This window comes from Pelobates fuscus, chromosome 5 (assembly GCF_036172605.1).
Source record: "Pelobates fuscus isolate aPelFus1 chromosome 5, aPelFus1.pri, whole genome shotgun sequence".
Classification (NCBI taxonomy): domain Eukaryota; kingdom Metazoa; phylum Chordata; class Amphibia; order Anura; family Pelobatidae; genus Pelobates; species Pelobates fuscus.
The window spans coordinates 193,624,679-193,652,006 of record NC_086321.1 but is presented as its reverse complement, the minus strand read 5'-3'; the positions used below and the strand labels follow the sequence as shown (position 1 = coordinate 193,652,006).

General features: G+C 42.2%; 1 protein-coding gene across 1 annotated transcript; it reads right to left on the bottom strand.

Annotated features, from left to right (window-relative positions):
• Positions 1–12,286: 12,286 nt before the first annotated feature.
• FITM1 (fat storage inducing transmembrane protein 1) lies at positions 12,287–27,132 on the bottom strand. Its single transcript, XM_063454902.1, has 2 exons — positions 26,607–27,132; positions 12,287–13,271 (listed from the first exon to the last, which is right to left on the bottom strand). The coding sequence occupies exons 1-2, from the start codon at positions 26,798–26,800 to the stop codon at positions 12,650–12,652; spliced, it is 816 nt and encodes a 271-aa protein (XP_063310972.1). The 5' UTR covers positions 26,801–27,132; the 3' UTR covers positions 12,287–12,649.
• Positions 27,133–27,328: the final 196 nt, after the last annotated feature.

Below are 27,328 nucleotides of genomic sequence, written 5' to 3'. Positions count from 1 at the left end.
GTTGTCTTAAGCACACCTGATGCAACTAATCAAGGTGCACTAGGTGTGCTTGAGCTGGAACACTTGAAATACCTGAACTGGCTAGAGATTTGTTGAGTGCCACGTTTGACTGCATGTTAGAAATAAGTCAAAAGAATTGTCCACAAAGTTAAGAGAAGATATCATCACCCTTCATAACCAAGGAACAGGATACAAAAATATAACAAAGGCACTGCATGTTGCAAGAGACACAGTTGGAAACATAGTCCACAATGGGTGCAACCAAATTTATGAGAATGCATGTTGTGAAAAACCCTTGAGTCACTGCAGAAAACCTGCAGCGAGACATGGTGGCAACTGGCACTGTAGTTTCAGTGAGCACAGTGAGGTACGTAATAAATGCAGAAGATTCCCATGCCAGAACTCAAAGACGTACATCACTACCAATACAAAAGCATAAGAAAAGTTGGCTCCAATATGCTCAAAATCATATAAATAAGTCACAGAAGTCTGATGATTCTGTTTTGCGGAGCGATGAAACAAAACAAACAAACCAGTATGTCTGGAAGAAGAAGAATGAAACATCATAAACAAAATATGAATACCGCACTCAATCAATGACATTAAATGATAGTTAAACCTATGTTCAATTTCATAGTATTTATTGAAAAGCTTTTAAGAATAATTCATAAAGGTAATGGTATTTCATCAAAGTAGCACATAATTCATCCTATATACACCAACTATATACATATATCTAGACACAGTATCCTCCTATGTCCAATGAATAGTTCAAAGTCTGTACATCTGTATACATTAATTGGTGATCTTAAGCGCAAAAATAAGGCAAAAGTCGTGTGGGAAAATGAAAAAATAAAACGGTGAAACAATAAGAGAAAACTCTAGGAAAATCGAAACAAAGTGTAAAAAATGAAAAAAGTTGAAGAAATGAGAAAAATGAAAAAATGAAAAAAAGAAAAAAAGTGAAAAAAAGTGAAAAAAAGAAAGAAAAAAAAAAAAAATGAATGAAAAATGAAAAAATTAAAAAATGAAAGAAATGGAAAAAATGCAAAATACTAAAGTCCTGATAAGTAGCAGTCCAGTATATAGTGCACTATATGTTACCCACTATCTGTGGGTTGATCTCACCAATGTCGTCTATTTCTTTATGCTGTATCCTGTAGGAAGATTCTGTAGTCTGTGAAAGATGGTCTGAATGGAAGGGATGGAACGAATTCCTGATGGTAGAAAAAGTGATCGCCACCCTGTATCAGCTGGTAGCTGGTCAATCCTGTTGTAGTGAATGAAGTCAATCGTAAGGCTCTGCTGTAAGTGGATTGAAGTCAATCGTAGGGCTTTCCTGTGAATGGGCGATGGTCTGAATGGAAGGGATGGAACGAATTCCTGATGGTAGAAAAAGTGATCGCCACCCTGTATCAGCTGGTAGCTGGTCAATCCTGTTGTAGTGAATGAAGTCAATCGTAAGGCTCTGCTGTAAGTGGATTGAAGTCAATCGTAGGGCTTTCCTGTGAATGGGCTGCGCGCTCGGGACATATGAGTCCCTTCGATGGCCCCCACTCTGCCTACAGTTAAGCATGGTGATGGCTCAGTGATACTGTGGGGCTGCTTTGCATCCTCTGGCACTGGAAACCTGCAGCGTGTGGAAGGCAAGATGGATTCATTGAAGTATCAGGAAATCCTTGGAGAAAACGTCATAGCATCTATGAAGAAGCTGAAGCTTGGGCGTCACTGGACCTCCCAACAAGAGAATGATCCAAAGAATATCTCAAATTATGCATCTTGTTTGCACACAGATCAGAAAAGTTAAAAGGTGCTCTACTAAGTACTAAAGGTGCTTGCCGCAAAGGGGTTGAATACTTTTGAAACTGGAGAAGTCTTTCTAAGTTGCATATTCAGTTGGATTTAGGGAAACTACATGAAACATTCGTTGTTTTTAGATATTTCAATTGCTTTTGTTTGAATTGCTCTTTGCAAACTGCTGAAAGTCTATATATTTTGATAATAAACCTGCTTTTTAATCAATCATTTGGATTTATGTATATGCTTGATATTTGCTATCCCAGTAAAGGGGCATCAGATTTTCCCATCTGATTGCTATCTTCCCTAGATTTGTTGTGGGTTCCCATGCCCTTGACACTATTGAATAAAACAGTAAAAATCATCTATAACTTGTGGTAACTTTTTTCATGTGATGCTCTGTTTTACTTTAAATGTATATTAAAGAAACACTCCAAGCACTATATACAGTACCATGGCTGTAGTTGAGTTAGTAAATGACACCACAATCCAGCTCAGTCCAGGCACAATATACATTGCAAATAAAGATTAGAAATAGAAACATTTTTCAGGTTCTCCTTTCTCCATGCTTTCTATGCTGGTTGTCAGGTTGCAAAGGACAACGTTTATAATGGCAAATAGGAAAACAATATGGAAGCTCTCGGTTGCAGGATAAACATGTGGAGGTGTGGATTTCTCAATTTACTTTTAATTTTCACATTTCACAAACATATATATTAAATATAGGGGATAAGTAAACATCATATTAACAATTCTGTGATATGACAAATCCCATTTAAATCATACTATGTAACGTTAGTGCACATAGGATTCTTCAAGGATTGACAAGCACCAGAAACCAGGCTGGAACCAGTAATGGTGTGCCTGGATCTCTTCATTGTAATCATGTCCATTGTTATATGTTTTCTTATTGATTGTATTATGTTATGAATATAATTCTTGCGTTAGCAGCTAGAAGAGTAGCTCTGTCACACCCACCTTCCCCCCAAAAAAGTACTGGAGTTCACTAAGAGGTGGGACTAATTTTTCTTACTTATTTTACCACCACTTGACAAAATGTCATGAAAAGCAGAGCTCTGTCATCAAGTTTTTTCAATTACCCCAGCCATCACTAGTGTTTCCACTGATTGTCTTGGTGATCTGAAGACAACATCTATGGTGGCTCCCTTGTTCTCGTGGGATTCTCCAGAAACACGAGTGTTGTATGCTCGCGCATGTGCTACAGTACAGCACTGACATGGACTCCTGACAGATAAAGTACCAGGAGCTAAAGACGGTCCCCAGATGCAAATGGCAGCAGCCATGAAGGAAAACTTCATGTAAGTATTTCTCGCCTTCACTGCACCCCTGGGCCACCGCAAACTCCAGTGACGATGTCATCATTGGTGGTCTTTGCAAAATATGTAACAATCCCAGATGGTGATACAGCTGCTTTAATTTTTGGACTGAGAGAATATATATATATTAGGATAAAGCAGTTAATGCTTAATGTGTTATTTATGTATATAATTAAATATATCTATGTATTGGGGGGCGTGGCCTGGCACCGCTACAGCCTAGACGCCATTACTGATAGCTCCGCTACGAATCGCCTAAAAACGCCGAAAACGGCGAAAATAACTTCAAGCCGCCGACCACAAACACTTACAGCGGGAAGGGGAACCCCTGCTGCATCGACTCATGCCATTCCGGTTCGGATCCGCCTCAGCACCACCCCGCAAGACCCGGCAGAAGCTCCGGTCTGAAAGCCTGAAGGCCGCAACTTACCACGCCGAGCTCCTCGCGGACTGGAGTGAGTATTTACACCCCTACCAAAACGACCCTGACACACCAACCATGGGTCGAAAAACGCAGAAACAGACAGGGGCACCCATTCCAGAGGCGAGAGACATAGGGACGCTCCTCAAATGCTCCAGGCCCAAAACAGCAGAACCCTCACCACCCCCAGCCGTCCCAGACGCCATAGAGCCTCAGGAGACTGAAGGGGGGAACGGGAACGGCAGCAAGTACCCAGACACAGCGACAGCCATCGCAATAGAGTCCCCAAGCCCAGCACACGCCACTAAAAAGGACATTGCAGACCTTTATGATAGAATCAAGCTGCTATTTGACACTGACATCGCCCTAGTCAAAACTGAAGTGCAAGCGGTCACTGACCGTGTACAAGCCACGGAGGAAGACGTGATCGATATCAAGCAGGGCCTGGCAGCCTTAGGGGACACTGTGCAACAAATGAGAACTCTGCACTCCTCTCTGACGCACAGAGTGGACACCCTGGATGACAGGAGTAGGCGCAAGCACATAAAAATCCGCGGAGTCTCCGATGCGGTGACCGCGGAGGAACTGCCGCACTTCCTTAGGCGGCTGATGGCCTCATCCCTACCCGCCAAACAAGCTAAACAAATCCTGCTGGACGGAGCTTACAGGGTCAATAGACCACAACGCGCCCCAACGAGCCTGCCCAGGGATATTATCCTCAAATGCCAAACCGTTACAGACAAACAAAAGCTCATGAAGGCGTTCCAAGAAAGGGCCCCCATGGACTTTGAATCACACCAGCTGACATTCTACTAGGATGTCACCAGGGCAACACTTCACTGGAGAAAGACCATGCAACCTATCACAACTAAGTTGCGAGAAGCTGGCGTGGCCTACCGCTGGTCTGCGTCCCGAACCCTAACGGTCCTCAAGGACGGAAAGGTGCACACAGCGTCTTCCCCAACGGATGCCCCCACCTTTTTCACAGCCCTGGACCTGATGAGAGGCGCTGGAACTCCACCGAGACCGTCAACACATCACCAATGGGACATACCCAATTTGACTCCCTTTGTTCCAGCTGGGAATCGCAACCCATCTCAGGATCAAGACTCAGTGACTTAATCGCAGCTCAAATGGCACTACTTTAGTGCACCTCCCCTATGTTGGCGGCAAAGAAAGAATCATCTACCACCGAGCCACACTATAGTGGCACCATGCAAAGCGGACAGTAGCAATTTAATATTCCATGTTCTTCTCTCTTTTCTAATGCATCTAGTTTTGGTTTAATTTCATGTTTTTAATTTCGTGTTTTGAGTTTCATGGCGCATACTGCCAGCTATTCCACTAATGCTGACACACAAACAGACGAACCCGTTAATTATTTTCACAAACTCCCCCCCCCCCCGTCTCCCCATAGGTTAGGGGAACACAGGAACGACAGGGGCCTCTGCCACTGCTCCTCACCAACTACCTACCTAAGAGGCACACGCCTACATACACACTGCACCACTGACTTACCCACCCTTAAACCCCTCATGGGTGGCCAGACGATACGACCCACGAAGGCAGCCGACCCCTGATAAAGCACCACCAGGAACCCACTCATCATACCCCGACCGCCACGGAAGCCCTTTACACATACACCATATGACAAGACGTTATAATATACCTCGGCCTGAAATCAATAGCCTAACCGGGTTACTTCTTGTTAGGTATTAACGTCGACGCTCCAACACTAAAATGTCACTCACCAGTTTATTCCACTACTCTCTGACATCATGCTTTACGTTGATCTATACTGTTTGAATAACGTTCCTGTTAATATTGAATGACCTATAAAAAGAAAAATGAGGCACTTACTACCTGGAAATGTAATTAATGATAATATCTCTGTACTAATCCATAAATGTGGAACACCCCTACATTTCCCTTTTCTTCATTTTGTACCCTTTATATATGCCTTAACAAAATAAAGAATTAAAAAATATATATATATATCTATGTATTAACTGCTTTATCCTAATCATTTGTTCATACCATTTGGCCTCTTCTGTCAGTCTCCCTCCATGGAACATGCATAGAATGAAACTCTGCCACCCCTTAAGGACACATGACATGTGTGACATGTCATGATTCCCTTTTATTCCAGAAGTTTGGTCCTTAAGGGGTTAAAGGGACACTATAGTCACCAGAACAACTACAGCTTATTGAATTTGTTCTGGTGAGTAGAATCATTACCTTCAGGCTTTTTGCTGTAAACGCTGTCTTTTCAGAGAAAATGCAGTGTTTACATTACAGCCTAGCGATAACTTCACTGGCCACTCCTCAGATGGCTGTTAGAGATCCTTCCTGGGTCATGGCTGCCTAAAATGCATCCAAACATTCAGTGTCTCCACCCCCTGCATGCAGACACTAAACTTTCCTCATAGAGATTCATTAATTCAATTCATCTCTATGAGGAGATGCTGATTGGCCAGGGCTGTGTTTGAATCATGCTGGCTCTGCCCCTGATCTGCCTCTTTATCAGTCTCAGCCAAACCGATGGGGAAGCACTGTGATTGGATCAGGCTACCACTTCTGATGAGGTCAGCAGACTGCTACTTTTCTATCTCAATACCTGATATCTGACCTCTACTATAAGTCTGTTGAGGCTGCCCTGTTTGCACAAAACTACACACTTACAGTTATTACATTTTATCCTTGTCAATTAACATGCCTTCACGTTTACCTCTCTTTATTTTCTTTACCATGTAAGACAAAAGGCAGGACACTTAACACACCAACAGGGCTATTCGCCAAGTGAAAATTGTTGGGGATTTCAAAGTGAATTTAAAATTAAAGGCCAAGATAACCAAACTGGAAGTATAGGTGATATGGGGAATTGTGTTTGGCTATTTGACCTTAAATTTTAAATTCACTTTAAATTCAAAGTAGTTTTCCAACAATTTTAATTTGGTGATTAACAAATATTTTTTTATAAGTATGTATGAGCGTCTCATTATCTCTCATGGACTCGAATGCCACTGGTATGCTGATGACACCCAAATCTACATTTTGCTTTCAGAAAGCTCAACCATAGTGACTTCACATAAACAGAAATTATCAATCTGCACGATGGACATAACTGAGAATAAAACATGCTCAGGTTTAACAATAGAGCTCAGAACTCTACCCCAAGACAATGCAGTATGTGGTCAATCCACCACTCAAAAATGGGGCCCAAATGACCTTGGCTCAGATAACTTTGGTATTAGTGGTACAAAAACTTAAAACCATGGGTTCCTTTGTGACAGCAGTCATCAATTGTCAAAACTGCATACTACCTTGAGACAGCAACATCACTAGTCCTCTAGTCATCAGTATGAGCTAACAAGCTTGACTACTTGGTACTAGGTCCACTCCCTGAAATTAACTAACCAATATCCTACCACATCACACAGGGAGGTAGGGAAACGTCTCCCATTACCCACTACTTACTACTTACTACCCACTAGTGTACAATTCCTCTTATCCAGCTTGCCTTGCTTAGTCCGAACATCTGTGTCCATCTCTCATCCTATAATACATATGTATCTTCTACAAGTAATTAAAGGGACACTATAGTCACCAAAACAACTTTAGCTGTTTTAGTGTATAGATCATGCCTCTGAGGTTTCACTTCTCAATTCCCTGCCATTTAGGAATTAAATCACTTTTGTTTCTGTTTATGCAGTTCTAGCCACACCTCCCTGTCTGTGACTCACACAGCCTGTATGAAGGCACCATGGTTTCATTTTCAATCAGATGTTGCTTGCATTAAAGGTTTTTATCTCCTGCTCTGTATAATGAACTTTAAATCATACACAGAAGACTCCTGCAGGGTCTACCAAGCCATTAACAGAGCAGGAAATTATAAATTCTAAATTAAACATATTTGAAATAAAGGAAGTATAAACATTAGATGACTCTTTACAGGAAGTGTTTAGGAAGGCTGTGTAAGTCACCTGCAAGGAGGTGTGACTAGGGTTCATAAACAAAGTTATTTACCTCCTCAATGGCAGAGAATTGAGCATTGAGACTGCAGGGGCATGATCTATACACCAAAAGTGCTTTATTAAGCTAAAGTTGTTTTGTGACTATAGTGTTTCTTTTATTGTGAAAGTCCGTGTTGAGGGCATTGTTCATGCATAAAGTTGATGATGATGATCGGACATGAAATACAATCATCTGCCCAGTTTCTGACAGAAGGCTCTTATCATTTATTTACCAATGCAGGTTTTCCTGAAGCGATATATTCCAATATATGGTTGTACTCAGGGCCGGACTGGCCCACCGGGATACCGGGAAATTCTCCGGTGGGCCGGTGCTCCTGGGGCCAGCAGTGCAGCACATTACTCTTTTTTTCCTCCTCTGACATCTCTGTTTGGGGCTGGAGCCTGGGGCAGAAAGTTTGCTGGATGGCTGCCAGAGGCCGGTAAGAAAAAAAGGTGACAGCTGGTTTACAGCAGAGCGGAGTGAGAGCACTGCATGTCTCTCTCACTCTCTCACAAAATCGGCTTCCCTCCAGCTCTGCATGGACAGTCTGCAGATCCAGCCCCCGCACTAGAGCTCCGCCCCCAGCCTCTCCCTGGTGACCTTTCACACAGGAAGTGGAAGAGCTACATGGAAAATGCTCACACTGCACTCAAAGTCCAGGTACAGTGAAGGTACAGGTACTTATATATCCACTAAGCAGCACAGGATTGATAATGTGTGTCAGTGAGTGTGTATAGAGCTTGTAGTGATCCAGTGTGTGTCAGTGAGTTTGTAGTGTGTGTGTATGTATGTATAGAGCTTGTAGTGAGCTTCTGTGTGTGAATTAATCCCTATGGAAAACACTGGCAGGTGTATTCATTAAACTGAAAATTGACAGGAATTTACCACAGACTTTAAATTTAAAGGGACACTTGTGAGTTTCAGACAATCCACTGTTTAAATCAGGGCTGCCTAAAATGTAAATCCCCAGATGTTGTAGAACTACAACGTCTGGGGAGCTACCTATTGGGCAGCCCTGGTTTAAATAATAAAACTTTGTGGAGTATATACACTAAGCAACAGTTTATAGTAAACCGTAAACTGAAATTCTAAATTGATAAAAACAATTCAAATACCACAACTACTACAGCATGCTACCATGCAGATGGAGGACAGCAATGATTCTCTCAGCTTATGACTCCAGTCCTAATGAAATATGGCCTAGTGAAATATGGCTTCTCCTGCTGTAGAATACCAGATGTAACAGTTGCGGGATGGGCGCCCAGTAAAACCTAGATAAATGTCAATCCATGCTAAAAAAGTTTGACACCTTAGTGATGAATGGCAACAGGGCTCTCCTGGCACCATAACCACTACAGAGGCGTGTAGTGGTTAAAAATCATTTGTTTATGATATTAGATGATGTAGACAAATTATCCAATTTAGCAATAGTCCCAGCGGGCTGTAGTGGTTAGGATGCTTGGAGTGTTCCTTTAAGACACTAATAGATGTAGAAAAACCTAAAAAGTTAATAATTATTTTCTAATCACCTGTTGGACGTATGTTACCTTTGATATAAATATTAAGGGGCTTATTAAATAAAAAAGTGACTTGTGCTGATGAATTGTCTTTCAATATTTAGGACAAATATCCAAGTTGTAAAAAAAAATTATATTTTTTAGTAGAATTTGAATCTTTTCCCCAACTTTGCTAATGTGGTCTTAAAGGTGCTTCTCAAATCACCAATAAACACCTTAGTGAATAGTCCCTTTTTAATATTAGAATAAAAGGTTCAGATGTAGTTCAAGATTTTCTGGGATAGTTATCGTCCTTAAATTTATTGTCACATTTTTTTTTTCCTAGAGAACAACATGTGAAAAATAATGTCAAAGAGTTTGTAGTGAGCATGTCTACTGTGCTTGAGTGTGTGTCAGTCAGCTTATAGTGACATTGTGTATGTCAGTGAGCATGTCTGTAGTGAGGTTGTGTGTCAGAGAGCTTGTAGTGAGCTTATGTGTGTGTGTGTGTGTGTCAGTGAGCTTGTAGTGAGCATGTGTGTGTCAGTGAGTCTGTAGTGAGTTTGTGTGTGAGCATGTGTGTGCTTTAGTGAGCTTGTAGTGAGCATGTCTGTAGTGAGCTTGTGTGTGCCAGTGAGTTTGTAGTGAGCATGTCTGTAGTGAGCTTGTGTTTCAGTAAGTTTATAGTTAGCTTATGTGTGTGTCAGTGAGCTTGTAGTGAGCATGTCTGTACAGTGCTTGAGTGTGTGTCACTGAGCTTATAGTGAGCTTGTTTGTGTCAGTGAGCTTGTCTGTATTATGCTTTTGTGTGTTTAGAGAGCTTGTCTATAGTGAGCTTGTGTGTGTCAGTGAGCATGTAGTGAGTTTGTAGTGAGCCAGTGTGTCAGTGAGCTTGTGTGTGTCAGTGAGTTTTTAGTGAGCTTATGTGTGTGAGCCTGTGTGTGTCAGTGAGCATGTCTGTAGTGAGCTTATGTGTGTGAGCCTGTGTGTCAGTGAGCTTGTAGTGAGCTTATGTGTGTGTGAGCCTCTGTGTGTGTAAGTGAGCTTGTAGTAAGCATGTCTGTAGTGAGCTTGTGTGTTTCCGTGTGTTTGTAGTGAGCTTATGTGTGTGTCAGTGTGTTTGTAGTGAGCTTGTATGTGTGTCATTGAGCTTGTCTTTAGTGAGCTTGTGTGTATCAGTGATCTTGACTTGAGTTAGCTTGTGTGTGTCAGCGAGCTTGTCTGTAGTGAGCTTGTGTATGAGTAAGAGAACCTGCGTGTGTTGTTGAGCTTGTCTGTTGTGAGATTGTGTGTGTCAGCCTGGAGGGTGGGTATTACAGCACTGTAATGCCCATGGATCATATGGAGTGAGGGGCTGCGGGTAAGAAACAATATAACAGCCCCCAAAGCACATTGAGATAAAAAACACAAACACTCTGTGGCCAGATGAATTATAAGGCTGGAATAATTTTTTTCCAGGGCTGCTTTCTGTTCCCAGTCCGGCCCTGGTTGTACTTTATGTGCGCATCATGAGACAAAAAAATAAAATAAACACCCTATACACAGCAGCCCAGGATATTTCACATGTATATCCAATATGAAACATTTCTTGTTGGGAATTAACGAGGAAATTTCAAAGGTTGGGCCAAAATAGCCAAGATGGAAAAATAGCTAAGCTAGAGAGTTACTGGCTGTTTCTCAACAATTCTGGTGTAGAAAATTACCATGACTGTGTTCCCACAGGATCTTGTGCAAACTACGGTATGCTCATAAACACACACTCAAAAACACAAGTCACTCATTTTGTGTCGATTCCACATTAAGTCAGACTCCCTTGGATCCTTCCTAAACACAGTCAGTCTATTCATAACAAACAGTGGGTTGTGACATCCAGTTAGACAGCACTCTGAAATGTATGGTCCAGTGCTGTCCTTACAGTAAAGTCCTCCTCTTAACCCCTATACTTCCCAAAAACATTACACTACATATTAAATCCTACATTAACCTTTACCTTAACATAGTATACAATCACTAAACCAAGGACCAGAAACAACACATGGACTATTCAGTTTTGCCAAAAAGTCATGCTGATGAGACACAAAAGGCTGAAACTGTCCATGGTTGGTTTCTGGTCAGTGATGAATCAGTACCCATGATTTCCTTGTATTTAAAACAGTGCTCCTTTGCCAAAGATAACTGCAGAACTGCAGGATCAAGTCTAGAACATGATACCTGGCTGCACTCAATGTATACCAAGCTGGTAATTCTAAAAGAGAATTGTGAAAACACAATGTTCTCACAATTAATGTATGCAATGTAGACTTTTCATTAGGTCCTACCAGAGATATGTACATGGTGCACAACAGTAATATATGAATTTGTATCATATTGTGGGGAGTTTTTAGTATTTGGTCTCACATCTTTGGTACCTAAATGTATAAACAGAAATACATACAATTTTGTCACACACACACACGCACACACACACACACTCAAAATACAGTATCAAGATCTAATGTAGCATTACAATTGATACATTGTGACTAATTTGTTAATAGTATGAAATGCTTTATATTTTGGAATTTATTTGTGGAACATCCCATTTAATATATTCATTTTTAGGCAGATTATGCATTTTCCATTTTCCCCATGACTTTGTACAACAGATAATCTTCCAGTTTTTGTATTTGTAATTGCATCTCTTGTTATACTACAGCTGGAGGGTCACTGACCGCAAAACTCTAAGCTAGAATGTTAATTGCTGGTAGTCAGTTGCCTTCATGACTACAAACATCAGCATCCCATACATGGGTGTCATTTACACTATCACTTTTAGGCACACAGATCATTTGCAACAATTGTTTTGTTTTCCTTTAGTTTAAATTAAAAGACCAATCAATTATTAATTGTAACATAATCCAGCTGAATTGTATTATAGTTTAGTTACTGCTATGGCCATGATTTGATACTCCTGGATAAGCTTTTCAAATGATTTCAAATTCTTGAAAACAATTCTGAAATTATTTAACCCCTTAAGGACAGACGACGGATATATTCCGTCATGATTCCCTTTTATTCCAGAAGTTGTGTCATTAAGGGGTTAATATTATGAAAAATGTTTGATTTTTAGAAATATTTAAATGTAGATAAATTTTTATATATGATATAATTCTAACATTTTAATATTTTGGAAAAAAAGTTTATCCAAAAATATAAAATCTTTGAAAAGCTTATCCAAGAGCTTAAATTAAGGCCTATCTTTGGTAAACTGTAAATTCAAATAAATGTATGTGCCAATACATCTTTTTTTTTCATAATTCTCCCTTTTACATAGTCATAGGTTTAGGCATCACAGTTTTTACTGAGCATGAAGAATATAAGAACACAAACAATACAGAAAAATTATTAGCTTCATTTTCAAAATGCTAGTCCCCTTCACAAAAATAAACAAGGGCTGCTACAGTTATGTTGGCCGAACACCTTATGAGTCTCTAAAAGTCAGGTGATATCGTATCAATTGCAGATTCCTGTAAAATTTTGAGTGGGGTATATTTTTTGCAAAATTGACATGACAAAAAAGTTAATATGTTTGGTGACATTTCTTCTCATTCCATCTTGTTTCGAGGGCCAATCGCCTTTCTGGGAAACATTCCATATCCAGGTGGTCCAGGTGAGTAGTATGTGCGGTACCAGCCGCGATATGTCATGTACCAACAAAAGGTACCAGTTGCTGCTCCCACCACATTCTGAGTGTAGCTCGATGCATAAAGTGCAGTGCAGATTAGAAGTAGATTGTACAGCCCCAGTAGGCTGGCATTCAATAGGAAGACCAGACGCAAAGCAGTATCAGCTGGGTAACCTCTCCTCAGGTAACGTACAAAAACAGCTAACTCCTCAGCCATAGAGAGACTGCATAAAGTGAGCGAGAAGGTTTGGGGAGATATACGATAACCCTCCCATTGGTATCCTTCCAAAAGACAGCTATACCTATCTTCCAGACGATGATGGAGTAGTGTACCTGGTGGCAATGGTTGCTGACAGGAGCCTGTTAAGTCCTCCAGAAGTTGAAAGAGGTAAGGAACCCCTTGACAAAGAGCTGTACCAAATCCGATCCTTGTGAGGTGCAGAAGGGAGAGGAATGGACGACCAGTGGGCACCAAGGAAACCAACAACACGAATCCAGACAGAAGAAGAAAGGTCCATCCACAGGAGCATTGTACGAACTTCCTGTAGAAGGGTAGGGGGAGTTAGAGTGCGTGCGCCTGGGGGGGAGAAGGGAAAGTGGTGAAAGTAAAGACAACTAGGTGTAGCAGAAAGGTTAAAGCATCTAAGGAATGTGAATGTGTTAAAGTGCAAGCTCGTAAGACACAAAATAAATTTGCATGCAAGATTGAGCCATTCTATAGGGTTTTTTGTTTGTATGTAGTGAGAGCACTCTGTATGTATTTGATATTTTAGCACTCAGTAAACCATACCCTGCAAAACCACACATGTGGTTAAAGAAAAGTAAGTGATTTAGCCATTGCATCACTCTACAGAAACAGTGTATGAGCCAGCAATTGCGTGTTTGGTGGGACAGTGAGAATGAAACTATAGTGTAACAATAATGATTATGAAATGGACTACGAGTTAAAATATAAAACTGAAAAAAACAACAAACATATTTACAGTGTAAGACCCTCACAGAATTAAACTAAAGATTTATCAAAGCAAAACCAGATTACCAGATCTGGGGAACTTGCTAAATAAGCACCAATCACCATGGAAACCAACAGAATGTTTCAACATGCATTACTTTGCATCCAGAATAGCACCTGCTTTACCTTGATAAACCTGTACTTTCAGCTCCTAATGAGAGAAAAGGAGGACACCATTTTAGAGATTCAGGAAAACAATGTTTTCCAAACCCTAGGTGATTATTTGGGAATTGTGGAGAAGCAATAAGGGAATTGCAATATATACGCCACCAACAACAATAAAAACATGCTGGGAAAAAAAAGCTGAATTTTTCCAATTTCTTTTCCAATTTTGCAGACATTTTTTATTTTTTGTATTGTAAATTAGCAGAATAAAAAGTTCACAATAAGAAATCAAGTATACATAAGAAAACATTCCCACTTGAGGCAACACTTTCATTTAGCTTATGTTTTCAGAAGGTACCGTACCTCCTTTCACACATCAATGGCCAATTTACACACAGTTACCCTAATGCGGAACTTGGAAGTATATATCCAAAGACAACGTATCTCACTTTGGAGCAAGGACCGAGGAAATTCTAGGTCTAATTTCTTAAAAGCCATATCTCCTTATGGTGCAATGCGATATCAAGTAGTTTCCACTTAAGTAGGATTTTCACACCTCATTCCCTTTCATACTCTGCTATAAACAACTATCTTCAACTCAGCTTTATTCACACAATGAAATTCTAAACCTCTGAACAAGAAATTACATGTAATAATTTTATTCATGATAAAAACACGTCCCCTACCTATTTCTGTATATACATTTCGTAGGCCTTTATTTACAAACCCAGTCTTACAAGCAAAAACCCAGACTCTTCATTTCTTTTCTCTCTGCAACCTTCAGCTACTGCCAGAACCTAAAAGATTGTCCAGCTCATTCATATATTCTACCTTTGTCAACATATTACTATTTTTACTGTAGCAATGTTATCATTTATACCTGCTGTTTACCACTGTCACTATGTACATACATTTCCTTGTTATTTTCAGTGAATGTATTCCCCTATAGTTCATATAGTATATATAGTATACATATAGTTGTTAGGTTTTTGGGTGATAGAATTTGATGGGAAAACTTTTAATTGTATAGAAACAAATGTTTGGTTTGCTCACCTCCTGTATCTCTCCATCTATTGCTCCTCCTAGCTTTAAAGAGGCACTGTCATGGCCAAATCACGTTATTTTTTTAACCCCCCCCTCCCGACTCCACTACATCTAATTGACCCCCTAGTCACCCCCAAATGCCCCTAAGCCCCCCATATTACCTATTTTTTTATCTTTATTTTGTGCCCGGACCTAGGTCCTGGGCGCCGCCATCTTTGTGTGGGTAGATGAAGTCCCTGTGGGACACGTCATCTGCCCACACTAGATAGCGCTGTAAAATTCCTGCACATGCCCAGTTAAACACTTGGGCATGCAAACGGGAATTTCATCTATTCATTCATTCGTCAGAAAGACGAAGGAATAAATAGAACTGTCATACGAACAAACACTGAATATCGGTGTTCATTTGTTCGTTCAATTTATTACAAGGAGGGAGCTACCGGCTCGCAGCTCCCTCCTTGTAATATGTAAAGATAGAAGCGGCAGGTAGCAGTTCTCCCCGCCACTTCCTAAGCCCCCCATGTCCTCCCTCACTCTATGGACAAAGACAGTCAAACACAGTCAGATGCACAGAGTTATACACATATAATGCATGCGCATTAGGTCACCCCGGCTGGTGGGCGGGATCAGTCTCGCCCAACAGCCGACGTAATGCAGAGGTGGAGGAGCGGTAGCGGAGGAAGAGGTTTTTACCCCTTCTGCAACCGGGGATTGGGGGGTGGGAGGGAGAGGGGACCTGCAGTGCCAGAAAAACGGATTGTTTTCCTGGCACTGGAGATTCCCTTAAAGGCCACCAAATAAGGGAGCCATCTACTAAACACATACACATTTATAAACTCACACATAATAACACAATAGATGTATGTCTGTGTGTGTGTACATCTGTGGTTGTGTGTGTATATATATATATATATGTATATATATATACACACACACACACACACACACAATCAGAGACATACACCAACATGACCACAGACACACATTTAATAAGAGGTCCACCCAACCTTCCTACCTTGCTCTGGGAGGGCTGGAGTTTAGGACTGGTGGTCAGTTGCTGCTGGGATCTCTGTGCTCTTTTTACACAAGTCCCTTGCGTGCACTGCAATGACACCGATGCAGGGATGATTTCATATCCCAGCTGCCGGCTCACTGCAGGACAAAGACAGTCAAACACAGTCAGATGCACAGAGTTATACACATATATTGTCAAATACAGTCACATGCACACAGTCAAACACACAGTTACAGTCAGACAGTCACACATACACACAGTTACAGGCAGTAGCACCCACAATTACAGGCAGACTTAACACACAGGCAGCATCACGCAGTTACAGGCAGACAGTCACACACACTCAGTGACATGCAGACGGTCAAACACAATCACAGTTAGACAGTCACGCGCACACACACACACACACACATAGAGTCAAAGACAGTCACACACATTTACAGGTAGACAGTCACACACGCAGTCACAGGCAGACTGTCACACACTGGCACAGGACAAACAGTCACACAAGCAGGCACAGGCAAGCAGTCATACACTTAGTCATAGGCAGACAGTCACACACACAGTCCCAAGCAGTCGCAGGCAGACAGTCACACACACAGTCACAGCCAGACATTCACACACAGTCACAGACAGACAGTCATACACGCAGTCACAGGCAGACAGTCAAACACACTGTCACAGTCATAGGCAGACAGTAACACACACAGTAACAGGCAAACAGTCACACACGCAGGCACAGGCAGACAGTCACACACACAGTCACAGACAGACAGTCACACACACACAGTCACACGCAGACAGTCACACACACAGTCACAGACAGACAGTCACACACACACAGTCACACACAGACAGTCACACACAGTTACAGGCAGACAGTCACAGACACAGTCACAGGCAGACACTCACACATACAGTCACAGGCAGAAAGTTACACATACAGTCACAGGAAGACAGTCACACACACACATACAGTTACAGGCAGACACTCACACACACACACAATCACAATCACAGTTACACACACACACACACACAGCACACACTCTCTCACTTACTGGAGGAGTGGAGTCACTAAAGTCCCCTCTGTGTGCAGCATAGCTGCAGCAGATGGAGGCAGCCTTTAGCCCCACCCCTGATATTTCTCCGCCCCCGTTGTCAATTTGGCTTTGCCCTCAACTCTACAAGAAGTTCTCCTGCTCCCGGCCCCTGCGTGTGTGAGCTGTGTGAGCACCAGGGGCCAACCTCCATCTCCGCCCACAGAGCCATCCCGAGTCCATCCACAGTTTTTTGGGTGTATTCTGAATGTAGTGTGTGTTAGTGGATGCAGAATGTGTGTAGTGGATGCAGAGTGTGTGTGTGTAATGCAGTCTGTATAGTGGATGCAGATTGTAAGTTTGTGTAATGTATGTAGTATATATTAGATGTGTTTGTGTAGTGGATGTAGTGTGTGTATATTGAATGCAGAGTGTGTGTTTGTGTAGTGGATGCAGGGCCGCTATCAAGGGGTGACAACCATGTGATAGGGCCTACCGGGTCGCTGACAGGGCCTACCGGGTGACCCAAGCATTTAGTGCCACGCAATAGGCCCTATATCTTCAGGGGCCCGGTCAGCGCTGTGGCCATGTAATAGCGCAACCGGGCCCCTTTAAAAATTGCAGCCGCAACGCAAGAAGTGCTAAGAGGAAGTAAGGGCCGGTCACTTCCTATCAGCTCACTCCACGCGGGAGAGAGGAGGCAGGGTGGACACCGCGAGGAGGGGAGAGGCAGCCGACTCCCATCAGCCCCAGCCACCCTCCTGCAACAAAAAGGTAAGAAGCAGGAGGGTGGCTGAAAAATTAGATGTGTGTTGTGTGTCAGTATGTATGTATGTATTTATGTCAGTCTGTCTGTCAGTATGTATGTCTGTCAGTATGTATGTCTGTCACACTGACTTCACTTACCAGCAAATCCCCATCTCTAACTCTTGTGAGACTGGCCCTGCATGCCGTGGTAACCATGGCAACACTCTGATGGCCGCAGGGCTCACGAGCGTTAGAGACACGGCAGCTGCTGGGAAGGGCAACAAACAGGTAGCTGGGGGCCCTGCCGCAGGCACACATATATATATATATTGAAAACCACTATATATGTGCACATAGGGAAACCACCAGGCCCATGACAGCCATCATGGTTGTCTTGCCCTGATGGCGGCCCTGGTTCTGTTTGCTGCATTTGTAATATATATTTTACAGTAATTGGAAGAATATGACTGGCTGAAATATTTCAATCATCTCTTTGTCTCTGTGTATGTAATTATGCTTTTCTAGCAAACGACTTTTTTACCCATACTTATACCCTTTGTGTCACTATACCCCACTTCCACTAGCCTGTAAGCTCACAGAGCAGGGCCCTTAACCCCTCTGTTCCTGTGCGTCCAACTTATCTGCTTACAATTACGTGTCTGTTAGTCCAACCACTGTACAGCGCTAAAGAATTTGCTGGCGCTTTACAAATAATAAAATAATTATAGTAGCTGTAAAATTTGGATTTTATAACTTACCAGAGGCTAAGCAATCACATTTTATTATAAAAGATAAATAACTGGACGTTTGCTAGTTTTTGCAAACTGCATTCCATCACCTTTAGAATGACTGTGGATTGCAATATATGAAAGTAGTAGTATAGCTTACAACTAACAACACCTGTAATATATAAAACTAGTTTGGAAGAATACACCTTTAGGTCAGCTTTTCCTGGTGGGAATTGTAATTCACACAAATTCAAATACAAACTACTGTCTATCTGTAGACGTCACCAGGGCTGGCACTGCATTAACTTGAAATATTCACTCCTGGATGTTTTTAGCTTCATGTACTGGTGGAGACATAAAAAAATAAAAAATAAACTCTCTCGACTGACCCACTGGATTTACTACTTAAAGATCAGATGTTTCAGTGTAGATGTGGCCTTCTTTCACTTATATTACAAGCTTTAATATAGGTCCCCAGTTTTTTATTTCCAAACTCTGAGCACCTTGATTATAACATTTTTTTCACTGAATTGTGTATAATGGAGTCTCCTGGTACTGTACCTCCATTTAGTATTAAACTATATTCTGGCAGATTAACACTGAATGAGGGACTCTGGCCACTCACAGCCCCTCGTGGAGATGTAGCTAAAGTAGAGATTACACATTTGCTATTAGGCATACCAATTCATACCAGCAATGAGTGCTGTGATAGGCTAATAGCAGTCAGCTGACATTCTTAATTAATAAAAGCTGCCTAGTGTTACTCAGGCTACTGTTTTCTGAGTAACACTGTATGAATGTGTGTGTATAGAAGCGTGTCGTCTAAATGTGTATAACAGTGTGTGCATACTGTTGTCTGAGCATGTGTCAGTGTCTGTATACTGTGAGTGTGTCTACTATGTCTGTGTATGTTATTGTGTGTATATAGTATATAACAATGCATGCACATACCATTTATAACAGAGATTAATATTCTGGTTCTATTTCTTTCACCATTCTCCCATCTCACTGCTAAATACAAACACACATACAGACTGCTGTATACACACACACACACACACACACACAGACTGCTGAATACACATACAGACTGCTAAATACATACAGAGACTCCTGGATACACACACAGACTACTGAATATATTCAGAGACTGCTGAATACATACACACACACACACACACACTGTGCAGCACCCAGGAAACACCTCTAGCAGCCATCTGAGGAGTGGCCAGTGGAGGTATCCCTAGACCAGGGATAGGCAACCTTCGGCTTTCCAGATGTTGTGGACTACATCCCCCATAATGCTCTTACACACATAATGCTGGCAAAGCATCATGGGAGGTGTAGTCCAAAACATCTGCAGAGCCGAAGGTTGCCTATGCCTGCCCTAGACTGTTGTGTAAACCCAGCATTTTCTCTGAAAAGACAGTGTTTACTTCAAAAAGCCTGAAGGTAATGATTCTACTCACCAGAACAAATACTACAGCTGTCGTTGATCTGGTGACTATTGAATCCCTTTAAATTTTAAATTCAGTTGAATTCTTACTATATAAGGAACCCTCTAAATAATATTGACAAACAGGACAAACTAAAAATTGGGAGGGTAAAGACAAATAATAGGAGAGTCATAAGAGTACAAAGGAGAATGAGGAGACACACAAATACTCTGATAAGCCACAACATTAAAACAACTGACAGATTAAGTGAATAACATTTATTATATTGTTATAATGGCACCTGTCAAAGGGTGGGGAATATTAGGCAGCAAATGAACAGTCAGTTCTTGATTTCAATGGTCACACCATCTCCAAAAGCGCCCTGATAGATGTCAAAACACACAGTGCATCACAGTTTGCTACGTATGGACTGCATAGCCGCAGACCGGTTAGAGAGCCCATGATGACACCTGCCCACAGCCAAAAGCATCTTTAATGGGGACGTGAGTCAAAACTTGACCATTGAGCACTGGAAAAAGGTTGCCTGGTTTGATGAATCACCTTTTCTTTTTGATCAGGTGGATGGCCAGGTGTGTGCATTGTTTACCTTGGGAAGAGATGGCAGCAAATTGCACTATAGGAAGGCGGCCAGCGCAGGCAGCGTTATGCTCTGAACAATGTTCTGCTGGGAAACCTTGGGTCCTGGCATTCATGTGGAATGTTACTTTTACACGTACCACCTAGAGATTATTGCAGACTACGTACACCCCTTCATGGCAATGGTGTTCCTTAAAGGGAAACTCCACTGCCAGGAAAACAATCTGTTTTCCTGGCACTAGAGGGTCCCTCTCCCTCCCACCCCCCAATCCCCGGTTACTGAAGGGGTGAAAACCCCTTCAGTCACTTACCTCAGGCAGCGACATGTCCCACGTCGCTGCCTGCTCCTCCCCCGCCGCCCCACCTTCTTCCTCCGTCGGCCGATGGGCGAGACTGATCCCGCCCACCGGCCGAGGAGTCCCAATGCGCATACGCGGCAATGCCGTGCATGCGCATTGGCGCACCCCATAGGAAAGCATTGAAAATGAATTTCAATGCTTCCCTATGGGGAATAGAGCAACGCTGGAGGTCCTCACACAGCGTGAGGACGTCCAGCGACGCTCTAGCACAGATAATCTGTGCTAGGGACCAGGAAGTTCCCTCTAGTGGCTGTCTAGTAGACAGCCACTAGGGGAGGACTTAACCCTGCAAGGTAATTATTGCAGTTTATAAAAAACTGCAATAATTACACTTGCAGGGTTAAGGGTAGTGGGAGTTGGCACCCAGACCACTCCAATGAGCAGAAGTGGTCTGGGTGCCTGGAGTGTCCCTTTAATGGCAGTGGTCTCTTTCAGCTGGATAATGCAACCTGCCACACCACCAAAATTGTTCAGGAATGGTTTGAGGACGTACATGACAATGAGTTCAAGGTGTTGCCTTGGCCTCCAAATTCCCATTATCTCAATATTATTGAGCATCTGTGGGATGTGCTGGAACAAATCTGATCCATGGATACCCTACCTCACAACTTGCAGGACTTAGAGGATCTGCTGCTAATGTCTAAGTGCCAGACCCAGAGACCACAGGACATGTTCAGAAGTCTTGAGGAGACCATGCCTCGATGCATCAGAGCAGTTTTGGCAGCACAAGTGCGACCTACACAATATTAGGTATGGGTTTTAATGTTGTGGCTGATCAGTGTAAACATAATAAAGAGATATATATATTTACAAGGTTAAAATTTTAAATTTGCAGAGCACTAATGGGAGCTTAGCAAAAGACGATTTTATTGTGATTTAAGATTATAGATTAAATCATATTATTGTCTGCATTTACCTCTTTTGTTGAGTCCAAGTTGATTACTGTGAAATATTCCTTTAAAAATATCTCTCTGCATAGCTTGGCACACTGCCTCTAGTTACATTGCCTCTAAATATACAGGCTTCATTCCCAACACACACGGCAAATTGCTGACATGGCAGTTTGCAGCAGTTTTTTGGCATATGAGAAAAAGAAGAAAACATGCTATACATATAGTGATATTAGCACACACTGTGTTAACAGACTTAGGATAAGCATTTAAAGGGACACTCTAAGCATCAAAACAACATTATCTTAAGGAAGTGGTTTTAGTGTATCACTGCTTAATTCTCTACCATTTAGGGGGTAAATCACTGTTTATGCAGCCCTAGTCACACATCCTGTCTGTGACTTACACAGCCTCTCTACACACATTCTATAAAGAGAGTTCTAATTTTTAGACTTCCTTTATTGCACAGTCTGTTTAATTTGTATTTTTTTGGTGCAAAAGATTTTACAGGCAGGCCCGTGTAGCCACGACAGCAGACACAGGCAGGTTCATGCATACATGTCCGTGACATTTTACATGTGCACATTTTTTGTTGATAGTGACTATAACAGGCTAGTAAACATTGCTTATATGGTATAATATGCTGAAGTATTCAGGCATAGTAATAGTTAAACGTAAGATTGATAACTCGCTTTGTCTATTTGGTATAATTCTAACAGGCTAATACAAGTCGAGTGCTCATTAAAGGTTAAACAGGCTTATTGGTTAATTGTAAAATTACAGGCTTTGTCACATTAGTTGTCGTGTTAAAAATTCTACACTAGAGATGCCTATATAAGATGACATGTCTTTCTGAGTATAGATACAGAAATGAGTTAAGTGACTGGAAGCAAGCCTACATAGATGCAAAACGGTCTATCAAAGGATTAACAGTAGACTGTGCAATATCATAGACACGCATCAAGTAAATAAAGTGTGTGTCAGGCTGAAGTCGTAACAGAAAGGTTAATGAAAATCGTTAATAACATATAAGCTGTTTCTAGATGAAATGCTTGATAGGGAGCGTTGTGAAGTGAAAGTCAGGGCTTAGACATAGTAGCACTTTATAGTTTAAGTTGATAACAGAGTTCTTGTAAACTTTGCTTATCTGCAGGGGAGAGAATCCTCGGCAGTCCAGGGTTAGGCATGACATCTGCGTGGGTAGAAGTGACAGGCGTCCCGGTGAAGTGTAACAGTGATTAGAAAGAGGCAGCAGGTCAGCAATGGTTCATCGACTGAGAGTTTGTGTCGGAGCACAGAGAACTGTCCCTAGTGTGCAGGTGAGGTTCTTTTGGTCTCAGTCCTTAGAGTGTCTTATGGTTAACCGACGCCCGTTCTGTGGATCCGGGTCTCTTCTGAGGCCCGTATGGATTGTTCGCCGCTCCAGCTGTTCATACCTTCCTGAGCGTGTGCTTGGGAGGTGGTGAGGTCCGCCTGAAGGACGGAGATTTTGAGTGTCGGCGGGCGGTAAGCGAGTCGGGTGAGTTGTGCGGTCTCCCATTGATGTGTGTGAGAGCGAGTATTGGTGCCCGGAGGGTATAGCAGAGCTTTCCACCATCTGGGTCTGCAGTATCGCCTCCGTCGGGAGGTCGCTCTGGAGGCTTTGGGCGGGAGCCAGCATAATTGGCGCCGTGATGTAGGGCGGATCCATGCCGCTGCTTGTTTCATCGCTATTTGAAAGGCCAGGCCTTTGGCTTTGAGTTCTGACCAGAGGCTTGTGCTGAGTCGGTCGAAGAACTCTAAAGTATGCTTGGGGATTTTGATGTGAAGTCGCTCAGCCGTGGGCCGCATCTGTGCCACCATCTTGGTCGGGCCATGGCACTTGTACTTGGTTACAGGCTTCGTCGCTTGATTGGGGGTAATCGTCCCCAGCGAGGGATAACCCCCGCCTGTCCAGAGGGGGGGAGGGTAGCAGGGCAGTGTGTGTTTCCCGTTTGCGTGCGGGTCCCATGCCAGGAGATCGGCCGCCTCTCCCAGGCTTCAGGCTCCGCTCAGGTTTAGGCCGCATGGCCGGTTCAGCCTCTCGTGATGTGGTTCGGCGCAGGACAGGCATCGTTCTGTTCCCTGCGAGGTTCTGTGTCATGTTCCAAGCACCATATGCTGCTGGCTTCTGTAGTTTGGTCAATATTAGTATTTTTGCAGCTGCTGGTGCTGGAGCTATCAGAGAGCACGTCTAGCCATTTTGGAAGTCAGGCTCCGCCCCCAGTCTGTTTAGTTTACCATATCTTATTTCTGTCTCTGTTAATAGCCTGCTAGAACCTGCACATTGTACTGTAAGATCTGATTTAAAAAAAATAAACAATTTTTCCTGGAGGCATTATGAGTCACAACCAAGGAAGGTGTGGCTAAGGCTCCATACACAGAAACAAAATCGATTTAACTCCTAAATAGCAGAGCAATCAGCAGTTTCTTAATCCTTCTGTGTTTCTTCAGTCAGACTGCAGTGGCATGCTCTGTACACCAAAACTGCTCCATTAAGCTAAAGTTGTTTTGGTATTTAGAGTGTCCCTTTAATGAGAATTATAAAGTAAGTAGTCAGTGGATGAAAGGAATACCGGATAGTAGTACATAGAGTGAGTGGGTACACTAGGTGATGGTGTGTACTGATTGCAATTTACAGAATAAATGTGTACACTGGGATAGCATTATACAAATTACATGGGTACACTGGGTGATGGTCTATAACAGGGGTTCCCAACCCAGTCCTCAAGTACCCCCCACCAGTCCAGGATTTAGGGATTACCCTGTTGTCTAAAGTGTTTTTTTTCTTTTCTAAAAACACCTTAGACACAACTGGGTTGGGAACCATTGGTCTATAATAGCAGTATACAGAGTGAGTGGGTACACTGGGTGATGGTCTATAATGATAGCAGTATACAGAGTGACTGGGCACACTAGGTGATGGTTCATAATGATAGGCATACATAGAGTAATTGGGTACACAAGGTGATGTTCTATAGTGATAGCTGTATACAAAGTGACTGGGTACACTGGGTGATGGCCTGTACTTATAGCAGTATACAGAGTGAGTGGGTACACTGGGTGATGGTCTATAATGATAACAGTACACAGAGTGAATGGGTACACTGGGTGATGGTTCATAATGATAGCAGGATACAGAGTGAGTGGGTACACTGGGTGATGGTTCATAATGATAGCAGGATACAGAGTGAGTGGGTACACTGGGTGATGGTATATAATGATAGCAATATACAGAGTGAATGGGTACACTGGGTAATGGTATTTAATGATAGCAGTATACAGATTGAGTAGGCACACAGGGCGATGGTCAATAATGAGAGCATTATACAGAGTCAGTGGGCACTTTGGGTAGTGGCCTGTGCTGATAGCAGCATACGGAATGAATGGGTGCACTGATAATGGTCTATAATGATAGTAAGATACTTGGCAAGTAGTTATATTGGGTGATGTCCTATAATAGTTAACAGTAAACATACAGAATGAGTGAGTGCTGGGTGATGGAGCTATAGTTATAGCAATACACAGTAATTGTATACACTGGGTGATGGCCTATGTTAAAAGCATTATACAGTTAGTAAGCACATTGGGTGATGGCCTTTAGTGATAGCCGTATTCACAATGCGTTTGATTTATAAAGCAATTAAACAGCTGGGGATGAGCATAAGAGACTGTGATTTCAGAGCTGGGGATATGGTAACTGTGTGATACATTGTGTGAGGATACAAAACTGTGAGTAGTTCACATAATATAATGTATTGAGTATATTTAATATACTGCAACACAAATATACAGAACCCTGTATTTGCAATGTGTGTAGAGTCACCCAATGGTAGAAAAGATGCAAGTTGAGAACATTATTATGTTGTCAGCAGGAATTAGAATACCTTCAGGGTGGTACACTTAGTGGTTAATTAATAGGTAATACACTAAGTGGTTAATTGAAAGGGATCCACAATGCGTAGTGGAATACAAATCAGGAGAACTGTGTGTATACTATGAATGACCAACAATGCTCTCTACTTGAACACAAAACTTTCAATGGAAAAAAATTGTGAAATTGGCTGGATATAGAGACTGGTATAATCCTCTCAGTATACATTTTGTGGATTTCACACAGTTTATAATCAGCAGATCGGTTCTGCAAATTTACTGGGACGTTTATGACATATAAGTTGAACAGGCATAGTATGCCAAATTACACTAAGAGGATGAGGAGCTATGGGGCATTAGAAAAAACAGGAAGCCAGACACAGAGTTCCTTTGTACAGCAGTCCAACTAAGGGTATTCTTGGAAGGATGACAATGTGTGAATAAGCACAAGAAGAGGTTAGTTACACTGATATCTGTAGAACAGAGATGGATAAGAAGGATATACACAAGGGCTAAGATGGTGGCTAAACATGGAGCAAGAACATGCTGGGCAGGATTTGGACACAATAACAAAGAATACAGTTTTTAACCTATTAGTTTTATATGCCGTAGAGTTATTTATTTAAAGGTACGTAGTGCACCTATTACGATACCCACACTAAAAATTGTGCAGGCATAGGGTAAGATTCAAACATATAATGGTCCATTGCAAATGCAACAGAAAGCTCCAGTAAGATGCCGGAAGCTGTAACTTTCTTATTTCAGTATACAATTAACGGAAAACAGATAAATGCTCCTGTAAAAAGCATTTCCAGTTATTCAATAAACACAACAGAATAACAGGCATTATAACTTCCATTCAGCATTTCAACACGTATTATCAGTTCAATAATATGGCATTACTTTGAGGCATAGCTACCCTTACTTGGTAGTAACTGATTCTGGCTATGGCTGCCCATATAGTTATTGCTCCATTTCACACCTACCTTTCCCTGCGTAGAGGATATACTCACACATTGAAGAAGTTGTTGTTGTTGGAGAAGATGCTTCGAGGGTTACTGAGTCCCTGTAAGATGGGTGTCAGACTGACAAGTGCTGCCAACCAAAGATGATACCCTCGCCTTACACACACACTTCCCACCAGGCGGGCACATAGGTCAGAGCACACACCTACGAGCGCGCACACATAGCCACTGACGACAGCCATCTCAAGAAAGTGTTAAGAACAGAGAAAGTGGGGAAGCACAAAGATACAAATTATAGGGAAGAAAGGGGGAACAGAATATGTGGAGAGAGGTGGAGGTAAAGTTGAGCCTTAGGAAATTTGCCGGGGATAGGAGGGCTGGGACAGGAAGGAGTAACATACAAGCCGAGAGAAAAAGTGCAGGCAGGGAAGTCAGGGAGTAGGAGACTAGAACTTAGAGACTGAAATAGATCTGTGAGTGACAAAAGTAAACAGATTGGCAGATATGGAGGGATGAGGCAGGACAGAGCCTGGATCTGTGGAGAGATATAGAATGACAAGAGACATAGCACATAAGGGAACCACACACACTTCTCCTAAACAGCTGTCATGCTGCCCTTCAACCCCTAGGAAGGACAGCTCAAATCCCTTCCCCCTATCAGCTGCTGAGTCCCTCACATATGACACAGGGATTCAGTGATTTTTATAATGCAGTAATTTAACTTGAGAAACACCTCACACAAAAACCACACAGGATCATATTACACAAAT

What these genes read in the sequence shown, in the direction of transcription:
- FITM1 (XM_063454902.1), bottom strand. Translation starts at nt 26,800, where the DNA reads ATGGCTGTCGTCAGTGGCTATGTGTGCGCGCTCGTAGGTGTGTGCTCT. An exon ending in AACAACAACTTCTTCAATGT is followed by an intron (nt 13,272 to 26,606) that starts GTGAGTATATCC and finishes ACCCTTCTACAG; the next exon opens with GAAGTTCGTACAATGCTCCT.